At 34.8% G+C, this 11441-nt stretch overlaps 1 protein-coding gene across 2 annotated transcripts; it reads left to right on the top strand.

Annotated features, from left to right (window-relative positions):
* Window positions 1-663: 663 nt before the first annotated feature.
* LOC127073466 (uncharacterized) lies at window positions 664-9890 on the top strand. 2 transcript variants are annotated; one of them, XM_051014617.1, is made up of 16 exons: window positions 664-809; window positions 1448-1727; window positions 1841-1969; window positions 2060-2267; window positions 2586-2732; window positions 3499-3573; window positions 3886-3957; window positions 4498-4569; window positions 4839-4910; window positions 5035-5106; window positions 5684-5755; window positions 6330-6401; window positions 7010-7153; window positions 8475-8546; window positions 8960-9106; window positions 9377-9890. In XM_051014617.1, exons 2-16 carry the CDS (start codon window positions 1536-1538, stop codon window positions 9559-9561), a joined length of 1731 nt encoding a protein of 576 aa, XP_050870574.1. In that variant the 5' UTR covers window positions 664-809; window positions 1448-1535; the 3' UTR covers window positions 9562-9890. The 2 variants fall into 2 exon arrangements, with proteins under 2 accessions (XP_050870574.1, XP_050870575.1); XM_051014618.1 differs by having other exon boundaries at window positions 765-1204.
* The last annotated feature ends 1551 nt before the right edge of the window (window positions 9891-11441 follow it).

Here is an 11441-nt window from a genome sequence, read left to right as displayed (position 1 = left end):
TTGTCATTTGAGACTTTTTTCATTCAAACAGAAGGGCTTGAAGTTGGTCCCTTTTGCCTAAATTCACATACACATGTTTTGACAGAAACCCTAATTTTTGGTCAAGTTCGCAAGGACCTAACTCACTCATTTTTAATTATTTTGAGGTGGGACCAAGTGCATTGGAAAATTTAAGATGTCTACTTCAATTGTTATGTTGGACAAAATTTCATAACTCTAACAGAAACACATGCAATAATACAAAACATTATGGGTCAGGTAACAGTTGAAAAAGTCAGATATCCAACTTCAACTGCCCATAACTTTCTCATAAAAAATCCAAATAATGCAAAATTTATGTCCAAATTCATTGTCTTGAAAAGATCTACAACTTTCATGTTGGAGGTTTTTCCATTTGAGGCTTTTTTAAGGGAGTCGCCAATTGAATTGGCGACTCCTCTTAAAAATAACACTCAGGCGCCAATTGGATTGGCTAGGGCACCTGCCCTAGCCAATCCAATTGGCGCCAAAAGTGGGGTATATTGGGAATTTTGCTGAAAACTGGGGTATTTTGGGAATTTTTTCGAAAAACTGGGTTATCTCGGTAAAAAAAACTTAAAAAGTAATGAGAAAGAAAGAAAAGGAAAACGACAGAGTTAAAAATCGCGAATGATCATCCAAGTCCAAGTGCGGAAGAGGCGGACGTGGGACCCGCACATAATGGCCCCACTCTTCTCTTCTCTATTGTTTGTTCTTATCCCATTTCATTGCCATACTCACTCTTCACTCTTCCCCAATAACAAGTACCGCCACATGTCATGCATCACCAGGTCTTTCTCTTCTTCCTCTTCACACACTTCTTTCTCTCTTCTCTCCCAATCTCTCTCTCTCTCTCCTATGATCTTCGTACACCTTTAACATATCGTCACTCACTGAACTTCTTTCCATTTCTGTCACTCTACCGGCATAACGTTTCCGATCAAACTTCTAAAACCTAACCTAATCAAAGCAACTCCTCAACCTTTTACTTTTATCTTCGTCTTTTTCTTCACAACAATCATTCGTTTATTATTAAATTCAAATCAAAATATCCAAAGTTTCTCGCTCTGTTTACGTTTCGAATAAGCTTAAAATAGAAATACAAATTCATCTCGATCATTTCCATTACTTTGATGGTTGAATTACGGATATGCAACTGTTCAAAGTTCTTCTATTACTAAACAAAGTTAATCATCGTGTTTTTATTTAATTTTATTAAGTTTGATTTTATTTTACTTTTTCGTTTCTATTTGACCACTAGTGTTTTATGGCGTTCTATTCTACTTGTTTGTTTCATCATAACTATGGGCTGCTTTATTTCATTCTAGTTATTTATTTTTCCCTAAAGCTTCAACTATTTTTAGGTTGACTTATGTTTCATTATTTTGCTTAATTAGTTAATTAATTGATTAATTTCTTCCTCATGCAGTTCAATCCCTAAGAATATTGTTCTCAAATGGAAATTTGATTTTTCATGCATTAATAATCAAGGAACAGTATTGTAAAAAAGTTAAGTCATGGGTGGTATCTGTTCTAGGAAGAGACAAGTTATAGAAGATGATTTACGCAGGGGAGTATCTGGAAGGTACTGTACAAGTGCAAGCACAAAATGGTTAGGAGCAAGAAGTTTACGTTCTAGGACAAATCATTTTCCTGGAGTGGGTACTTGTCCCTCTCTTATGGATTTATGCATAAATAAGATGCGTGAGGTGCATGTTTTTGATTTTTGTTAATTGTTTCTTTTCTTTGTTTCTCTTTGCTTGTTTTGTTTTGTTTTGTTTTTGTTTTGTTTTCATGCGGTCCTTGATCCAAGTTATGACAGGATTTTCATAAATACCATACGTTTTCAATTCTACCAAGAGACATAAGCCAGCAGATCTTCAATGAATTGGTGGATTCTCATTGTCTTACAGAAGCATCTCTTAATGCTTTTCGTGATTGTGCTCTTGAGGTACTTTGCGTGCAAGAGGTTGGTGAAATTGCATGTTTTGGTTTGATTTAAGTACTTATCAAATACGTGTTGTTGTGTTTTTCATGGCAGGATGTTTACTTGGGAGAATATCTTGGAGTGAATGATGATTGGATGGACGTCATTGCTTCACAAGGGTCTTCTTTACTTGCTGTTGATGTTTCTGGCTCTAATGTGACCGACAGTGGACTGCGACTCTTAAAGAATTGCTCAAATATTCAAGCATTGACCCTTAATTACTGTGATCAATTTTCTGAGCACGGACTCAAACACATCAATGGTAGGTAGAATTACTATTTTTTCTCCTTATTGTTAGAGTTTTTAAACAAAATAATAATATAATAAAATCATTCAAACTATTCAAATGAGACGGGTCTCTGAGTTATATATTGTTGTTTTTGTCTTTCTTTTTATGTAAAATAGCAAACTATTATTCAATTATTTTTGATATCTTGCAAAAAAAGTTGGAGAAATTTATTCTTGAATGTTAACACATATGATGTTTTGCATATTGAAGCTATTTTACATAAATGGATATCGAGACATCCAAGAGTTTTATTTGATTAATATAATCAATCAAGACAAATTTGTTGCATAGGTCTATCAAACTTGACTTCATTGAGCATCAGGAAGAGCTGTGCTGTCACACCGGATGGAATGCGAGCCTTTTCCAACTTAGTTAATTTGGAGAAGTTGGACCTTGAGAGGTGTTCATATATTCATGGCGGATTTGTTCATTTTAAAGGTTCCTATTCTTGACATTGTACTTGACATTGTAAAAAACAGCCTCACATCTAGTAACTTGAAACAATTATATTTTCTTTAACGTCTGTTTAGTATGAGATATGGTTTGTTAATTGGGCGGCCTGTCACGAACTTCTTCAGGCTAGATGAATATTATTGTTATTCCATAAAACTTCATCTCAAAATTTGTTTTGTTTCTTGCTCGACTCTTTAACCATTTGCTCAACAAGTAACTGTTTTGCTGGTTTTTTCGTTGTAAATTTCAAATGCATCTGATGAATCCACCATATTCTTCGAATCAATAACTTTCATGTAATCATCTTTTATCAATTGTGTCATGTCATACTATTCTTTTAAATTATTTTAGATGAATTATCATCATTATCTTTTAGTTGGTGGTGATGGCATCTGGTTGGTGCCATAGCCTACACTTAATGGCAATAATAAGTTTAAGTTCTACCTTCATTAAATGAACCTTTTTTATTATACAAAAATGTTTAAGGGGAGGGAAAGGCCTAGGTCAGGGTATGCCAATTTAAGATACAGTTGACTTATAATAGAGGACTGCCAATAAAAATCGGTCTATGGGTCCTTGCATCAGAGGCTGTATTATGTTACCACTTGAGCCAACCCGTCATTGATTTCTTCTACGGAATTTATTATCTAGACGTTATTAAATGCTTTCCTGCCAAGAGTTTGCTTTTAAAGAAACTTCGTTTTGGTATTACTCGGTTATAGATTTAGTTCCTTTGTTAATTTTAATACAGGTCTGAAAAAGCTCGAGTCTCTTAATATAGGATGCTGTAAATGTATTACGGATTCCGACATGAAGGCCATCTCAGGTATTGGTCGTTTATTTTTTTATTACAGTAGTTGCATTTCAAGCTCTCCTATTTGTTTGTGCACAACACAATTTATATTTTCATGCTTTGTGATACACTATGTAGAAGTTTTTCCCTAATGAGGTGGATGCAAATTGTTATTATGGTTGATACTCAATAACAATTTATGTAGTTGAGATTATACCTGAGATGGTTACTTAATTAATAGCTTCATGAGATTACCTAATTTAATTCTTTCTCTTCGTACTTTTAGATGCAAAGAGCTAGACCACGGTTACAGTTAGAGTTGACTGTCGGTGTGGAATGTTTCAGGTTTTATTAATTTAAAGGAGTTGCAAATTTCCAACAGCAATATTACTGATCTTGGGATTTCTTACTTAAGAGGTATTTCCATAGTGTTTGTTATCCATTGCAAGTGTTACAACAAGACTATAGCTGCTGCACATATTTTATGCTCATCAGAACATATCTGGCTGTCAATTTGTTTGATATAAAATAATACCTTGATAATATATTGGTTTCTTTTTGAAGAATAGCCGCTAATCCTAGAGTATCTTAGATTATCTCATTGAATTAGTTTTCATATTTCTCAGTTACTTTTCATGATTTTCCTATTTAATTAGGATTTGGATCAAGTTATTATCATATTTCTTTGTTACTTTTGTATCAAGTTAGCACATGTTATTATCATATTTCTCAGTTACTTTTGTATCAAGTTATCATCAATAATATTTGAAGTTCTATTACTTCTCACTTCCTTTTATCTATAATCCATAACTTTCAAACAGCTAATGTTCCCTCTTTAGTGAAATTTCATTATTCTCTTGCTATAATCAAAATGCAGTTTCGGTTTATTGAATCAGTTGTAAAAGTAATTTGCTTTATATATTATTACATTGCTTGATTTTCCTCTCTGATTTACAGGTTTGCAGAAGCTTGCCACATTAAATGTTGAAGGGTGCAATATCACTGCTGCATGCTTTGAGTATATTTCTGGTAAATCCTCATTTTGTTCTGTCATTTCATATCCGTTGATGGTAGTCATCAACTCTATTTGTTTTGGATGTTTGTTTTTTAATGTTTGAACTTTCCTTCTAATTTATTTTGAAAATTAATGATCCGATTAGCTTGATATGCAATCCAAATAATGCTTAAAACGGAAAAGACTGTAATATCTGATCTTGGCATCTCATATTTGCTTAACACTGTTCCAATGTCCAAAATTTTCTTGGTCAGTTCTTTAATCGTGTTCCTTTCACGTACAGCCTTAGCTGCCCTGGCATGCTTAAATCTCAACAGATGCGGTCTTTCCGATGATGGATTTGAGAAATTTTCTGGTAATTCAAAATATACAGTGACCAAATTTAAGGACTTTTCATGCCCATGTCCATACTTCTTACTCTAAAGATAAATAAGCAACAACTTCTCAGTTTTACAACACATATGCTCCCTTTCCTGCAGGTCTTACAAGCTTGAAGAGGTTAAGTCTTGCATTTAACAAGATTACAGACGTGTGCTTAGTTCATCTAAAAGGTTATTCATACTTCTACAACTCTTTTAAGAGCGACTTTTTTCCAAGTTGCTTCCCTATGTTGAGAAGATACATGATTTGTATAGTCTGTGTATAACTTCAATTTTCACCACCGCCTCCCAATTTTGAGATGCTAACTGCACATTTTTGATGGACCTTCCCATTTATATAATTGCTATTCCTTTCAATATTTGAAATTAACTTCTTCGTGACTTCCTTATTGACACTGATTTTGATAATCGCTTTTTCCTTTCTTTTTTTTATTAAACAATTTGGGGGGAAAAGGGAATATCTACTCCTCCTCCCATACTGCACTTACCTTCTCTTAGAGAGTCATGTAAAATAACGAAAATCAAATAAAGGCGTAGAAATTATTAGGTGCATGTTTTAGTCTTCAAATTATTGGTCTGTTATGTGTGCTGACTCTACGCATTCTTGAATACCATTGGGAGAAATAACTTGTTTCATACTCAATTTGTTTAATATTCAACTTCTGCCACATTGGCTATATCATCATGACTGAAACTTGTTTATTTTTCAAATTGTCCGCCAGATCTTTAATTGGCTTCTCTTTGACAGGTTTAAAAAATTTGGAGTATTTGAATCTGGATTCTTGCCAGATTGGCGATGAAGGGCTTGCGAATTTGACAGGTTTACTGCTAAGTTTTGTATTTTCCCTTTTGTAGATTTTAATGGCCGTTACATTGTTTAAACCTTATATAGAATAGTTATACTTCTCTAACGTTCCTGCAAAAGCAAGCTACCTACTATAGATCTGAAATGGGGCCAACTTTTCATTCGACCTTGCATGCTGGGAGATTTATAGCATCAAGTTTTCTTTAGATCCGTGATTGTGGGGATATATGGAATTAGTCCTTGTTGTCATTTTCAGCTGAATGTGTTAACTTCATGGTTCTACTTCTCATATTTTCTTGGTCCATTAAATTTGGGATGGAATAAAGCCATGGAATTTGGCATTAACCAAATGGTTTTGACTTGGATTTATAAATTTATCATGTTGTGAATTTAAATAATTATTTGGTCTTGAACTTGTGCTTAGAATATTCATTATATTAAGCATTGTCTAGTGGTTTTGATTTGTTAATGCTCTCTTTGAGGGGGGAAGGTTCTGTTTCTTCTGAATATCTGCGAGGTTTTAGGTGTCCAATATTTGGATTGGAAGTATAGCTTACAGTATGAAATTTATAGTTGTTTGTTCTTTCAGGCCTCACTCTCTTGAAAATCCTAGTGTTGTCTGATTCTGAAGTTGGGAACGGCGGGCTTCGATATTTATCAGGTTGATGCAACAACCCTGTAGCTGTGAAATGAGAATTTAAACTCAGCTATCAGTGTGAATTTAAATTTATGCTGATAAATTATGTTAGGTTGTGTTTCTATATTTGCTGGTTATATGTTGAAGGCTACATAATCATTAAAGTGATTGTGATGTGCACGAGGTAATCTGTCATATATGAATCACTTCAGCACCTCCTTAATTAACTTCCACGTTGTCAACTTTTAGTATGTAAATTGACATTGCATGCTGAGGCTCAATCTTGGAATGTGATAATCTATTTTTGTATAATATATTGGACGGTATAATTCAGAAAGCCCATTTAGTTGCACAAACACATCTGAACAAGAAAAATTGTTTCTGTCAATAGCATGCCAATCTGCTGAGCAGTGCTAAGACGTGGTTGCTGCGCACACCATTTTGATTTGATCTTAGGCATCTTGTTTTAATAGTTGTTCAGTTTCTCTGTCTATTATGAATATATGTTTTCCAGTCAGTTACATCTATTTGCACACAAGCATATGTGTCCATCTATCTGATTCTGTCTTGTTAGAGATATTCACAGACATTGATTTTAATACACCTGTGAGATTGTACTTGCTTTTGTCCAGGGTTAAGCAAACTTGAAGATTTGAATCTGTCATTTACTTCAGTAACTGATAATGGCCTGAAAAGGCTCTCAGGACTGACAAGTCTTAAATCACTTAATCTGGATGCTCGACAGATAACTGATTCTGGACTGGCAAATCTTACAAGTAAGCATTTCCTTGTGTATAATCAATATATCGCATGTCTTTCATTCACGATTATTCACTTGTTATCCTTATAATTTTGGTACTCTTGTATGAATTATTTTGTATATGTAAAGAGGGTACTGCCTAGTCATGAGAAAGCAGCATTATAAATCATTAAACATGGCCCAACTTCCCTGTCCGTTTGTCATTTATTATTTTTCCTTTTATCTTCTGTTATTTTTAAAATTATTTACAAATCTAAAACTGCAGCATGCCAGCATGCAAAATTGAGTTCTGATAACAGGTTGTAAGATAGTTAGAGAACCACTGCTAGCACATTTCTCTAGTTTCTTTTGAATTATTTCATCTATGTTGACTGTTGAGTCATTTCAATGCTTCTCCCTCTTTATAATCACTTGTGATTTGAACATTTGTTTTTCTTCTCTTTCTCTCATTTCTCTTCTTTACTTTTACATGCTCCATTATTTTCTGGGCGGGCCATCCTATATACTCTGCTAATGACTGATTATATCTTTCTATTACGTCTCTTACTTTTTTATAGAACCATTTTAGAAGTCTAAAACTTTAGAAATAACCACTTTTTCCCATTGCATATTTGTCACATGCTATTTGGAAACTAGCAACTTCCTGTATTCTATTGGATCAAGTGCATTCATGGGGTAAAATCTATATGTCAAGTCACAACTCTTTCTATTTAAGCCCTTGTAGAAACACCATGTTTGGATCCAATTCTGACCCTATCTAGGCCTTCACACCGGACGCGATAGCTTGTCCTCAACAAAAAATCCCCTTAGCACTTAGCTCTAAGATTTCTACCCTTATCGAATCAAACTTCCAGTTGGATCTAACTTGACCCACCTGGACTAACCAAGGCATGATGCTGGCTTACAACTAACAATCCCTTTCCAGCACCTGCAGCCAGTAGCTTGTTTAGAATTAAACTCATGACTTCAGCTCTCATACCAATTTTTTCTGAGTGGCTTCCCAGTAGACCGAAAAACTATTGTAGTTAGCACCACTCCTCTTCAACTTAAACCTGTCATCAAGCTCTATGGTATCTTGACTCTGATCCTGTTGTCCAGGCAGATTGCTAACCCACAACATATTGCAGGTTGCATCTTTGGTTTAGATATTTAACCGAAACAGTGTTTTTATATTTTTACTCTGAGCTACACATCCTTTTTATGAGGTTCAAGCTAAACCAAGATAGTTGTTTTCACATCTTTTTACTGTAACTAATGTGTTTTAATATATTTTTGTGAGCTATAACTAAATTTCCTTCCTTCATATGTAACTGTCTGATTGACTTTTTCTTGTATAGGTCTGAGTGGATTGATAACTTTGGATCTCTTTGGTGCCCGTATCACTGACTCTGGAACTACATATTTACGGTGTATGTATACCAACTTCAGACTATTGTTAATTTCCTTCGTTCATATGGTGTATGCTAACTGCATACTTATTTCTTGAAAATACCTGATTGTAATGTGTTTCTGATAATTGTAACATCTAACCAACTAGTTAGTCTACACTTGAAATGAGAATCCATGAGAAACGATGAAAATACTCTGCACTTCCCGTGGTGTTTTCCTTTTTTAGGTATTTGATGCTTATCATATATGTATTGGGCTGCACACATCGGTTATGAAATTGTTATCTGTTCAAGCGAATAAATAATTCTACATAAAGTTTACTCTTCTGTTCTTTATAATATTCACATTTTATAAGAAAAACATGAATCTACATAATCTTCTTCATAAAGTATCTCAGTGGCTAAACTTTTATTTCCTTCTTTGCATCATGCAGCGTTCAAGAACCTGCAATCCCTTGAGATATGTGGTGGATTTTTAACTGATGCAGGTGTGAAAAATATTAGAGAAATTGTCTCCCTTACACAGCTAAACCTTTCTCAGAATTGCAAATTGACAGATAAAACCCTGGAGTTAATTTCTGGTATTTTCTGCCTGCTCTTTTCAACAATAATAATCTAAATTATTTGAGATATATGTAATATAAGCATAAAACTGTAATTTGAATGTTTAGTCAGTCAGCTATCAGTTACACCTTCCTAGTTAAAGTTGACTGTTAATTAAGCACCACATCTAATGAGGGTGCAGCTGGTAGTGATGTGCTAATGTTACATGTTTACGTGGCTTTCCTGATTGATTAGGGATGTTTGTTCTTCTTTCTCTAACATGTTTGTATATTCATATCTGAATACAGGAATGACTGCGCTGAAGTCACTAAATGTTTCAAATTCTCGTGTAACAAACCAAGGACTACAATATTTGAAGCCTCTAAAGAATTTACGCACTCTTTCCTTGGAGTCTTGCAATGTCAATGCAGCTGAAATTAAGATGCTCCATTCAAATGATCTTCCAAATTTGATAAGTTTTCGGCCAGAGTAGACAAGGTGATAGAAAGAGTTCGGATCTTAGCATGGTGAACAAACAATTCTCTGCACATATTTATTGCTACTCTTTAGATAATCATAAAATAATGAGTTGAAGATGAAAGCTAAAAAAGTTATTAGGCATGTTAGTGTAATTATGCTTTATTTTGCATGTCGAGTAATACTTGTACATGTATCTTTTTCTTTCTTTTCTTTCTTAAGTGTGCAAGTCATGCCAGGTATTGTGCATTATTGTATGTTTGTAAATAAAAACAGGTATTGTGCATTATTGCATGTCTGTAAATAAAAACGATGGAAGCAATGACAAAGTTTATGCATGACTAATTTCTTTGGTTTTTTTTTAAACAAATAAATGTTAATAAAGACGGAGTGTATATATTGGGGAGTTAGACCTAATCTAGGAAATCAACCTAACAAAATAAAATAAAGAATTAAAGCTGAACAAAAGTTAACTTACAGGCGATCATTAAATCACCATTCCACTGGTAAAATTAAGCAACGGATATTTATGTAGTTTCAACTTAAATTTTTTTACGAAAATAATCCCGTTTTCAATTTTTTTTCAAAGTACTCCACTTTTAGGAGGAAGCGTCAATCCAATTGGCGACTCTTCTTAAAAATTGAATGGAGACATCAATTGAATTGACTATGACACATGGTGCAACGGATATTTATGTAGTTTCAACTTAAATTTTTTTATGAAAATAATCCCGTTTTCAATTTTTTTTTCAAAGTACTCCACTTTTAGGAGGAAACATCAATCCAATTGGCGACTCCTCTTAAAAATTGAATGGAGACATCAATTGAATTGACTATGATACATGGTGCAGTCAATCCAATTGGCGCCCATGTGTATCAGTTGAGAGGAAGCGCTAATTGAATTCACACCTTAGTGTAAAATGCATTTTTTTTGTTAAACGGTTTACGTGATACATAATTTCGAAATAGGACCAATTGATATTAATAAAAAATTTCGTTTACACAAGAAAGTCTAATGGTGATGACCAGGATCGCCTAACCGACCTCCGGTCCCACATCCCCTAGCTACCCTAATCCGTGGTCCTAACCCACGCTAATGATTCACCACTAGTGTTTGAACATCTGAGGGGCCAAGAGCGTCACTACCAATTACAGGAGATGACCTGTTGAGATAGTCAGACAAATCGGCATAGTCTTTAGTATGCATCGAGGGTGTACCGTCGTAGCTGAGTTCATGACCCATGCCAGAGTAGTTGGGTTGTGTTTGACTCATTGGTGGGCGACCGGGACGGTTGAATGGAGACATGAGTGTGAATGATGCGTCGAGGAAATGTTGGAAATATTGTTGGGGTGTTTGGTAGAGATAGGGTTGTTGGAGGTTTTGGTTTTGTGATGTTTAAGCTTCTTGGCTATGGTAGGAGGAAGGGCGGTTGATGTTGAATGATCGTTGGGTGTTCTGGCTAAGGCGGTTTTGGTAGGGTAATGTGTTAGATGCGAAGCGATGTTGGGTCTCAAGTTGATGATCAATTTGTTGGTGGTGGTATGTGGTATGCTCTTGGTATTAGGGTTGGGTGTATGACATGTTTTGGTTGTATGTTTGTGTGTTGGTGGAACAAAAAGTTTGACGGACAGGGGGTTGTGTGTATCTGGTCTGACAATGTTGTTGGGGGTTAAATGTTGAGGTGTCTGGTGTGTAAGTTTGTTGGCGTGAGTCATACAAGTACATATCCTCGGCGATGAATTGAAAATCAATCGATATGTACCAAGCCATATAAGTACGAATTGGTTTTTCTTCATTTGGCATGACTGCGTCAGTTAAGACATGGTCATGGCGGTGCTTCCATTTGTGACACTCAGATCTTGCGAAGTTTTGCCATGGATTGAAGTTCCATTGGT

This window comes from Lathyrus oleraceus, chromosome 4 (genome assembly GCF_024323335.1).
Source record: "Lathyrus oleraceus cultivar Zhongwan6 chromosome 4, CAAS_Psat_ZW6_1.0, whole genome shotgun sequence".
NCBI lineage: Eukaryota > Viridiplantae > Streptophyta > Magnoliopsida > Fabales > Fabaceae > Lathyrus > Lathyrus oleraceus.
Note: the sequence above shows the minus strand (reverse complement) of the source record. Positions and strands in the feature narration are given on the sequence as shown.

Excerpts from the sequence above, each read along its gene's own strand:
- LOC127073466 (XM_051014617.1), top strand. The coding sequence starts at position 1,536 with ATGGGTGGTATCTGTTCTAGGAAGAGACAAGTTATAGAAGATGATTTA. Across the intron at positions 2,268-2,585 it reads CGGACTCAAACACATCAATG|GTCTATCAAACTTGACTTCA; the intron begins GTAGGTAGAATT and ends TTTGTTGCATAG. Across the intron at positions 9,107-9,376 it reads AACCCTGGAGTTAATTTCTG|GAATGACTGCGCTGAAGTCA; the intron begins GTATTTTCTGCC and ends ATCTGAATACAG.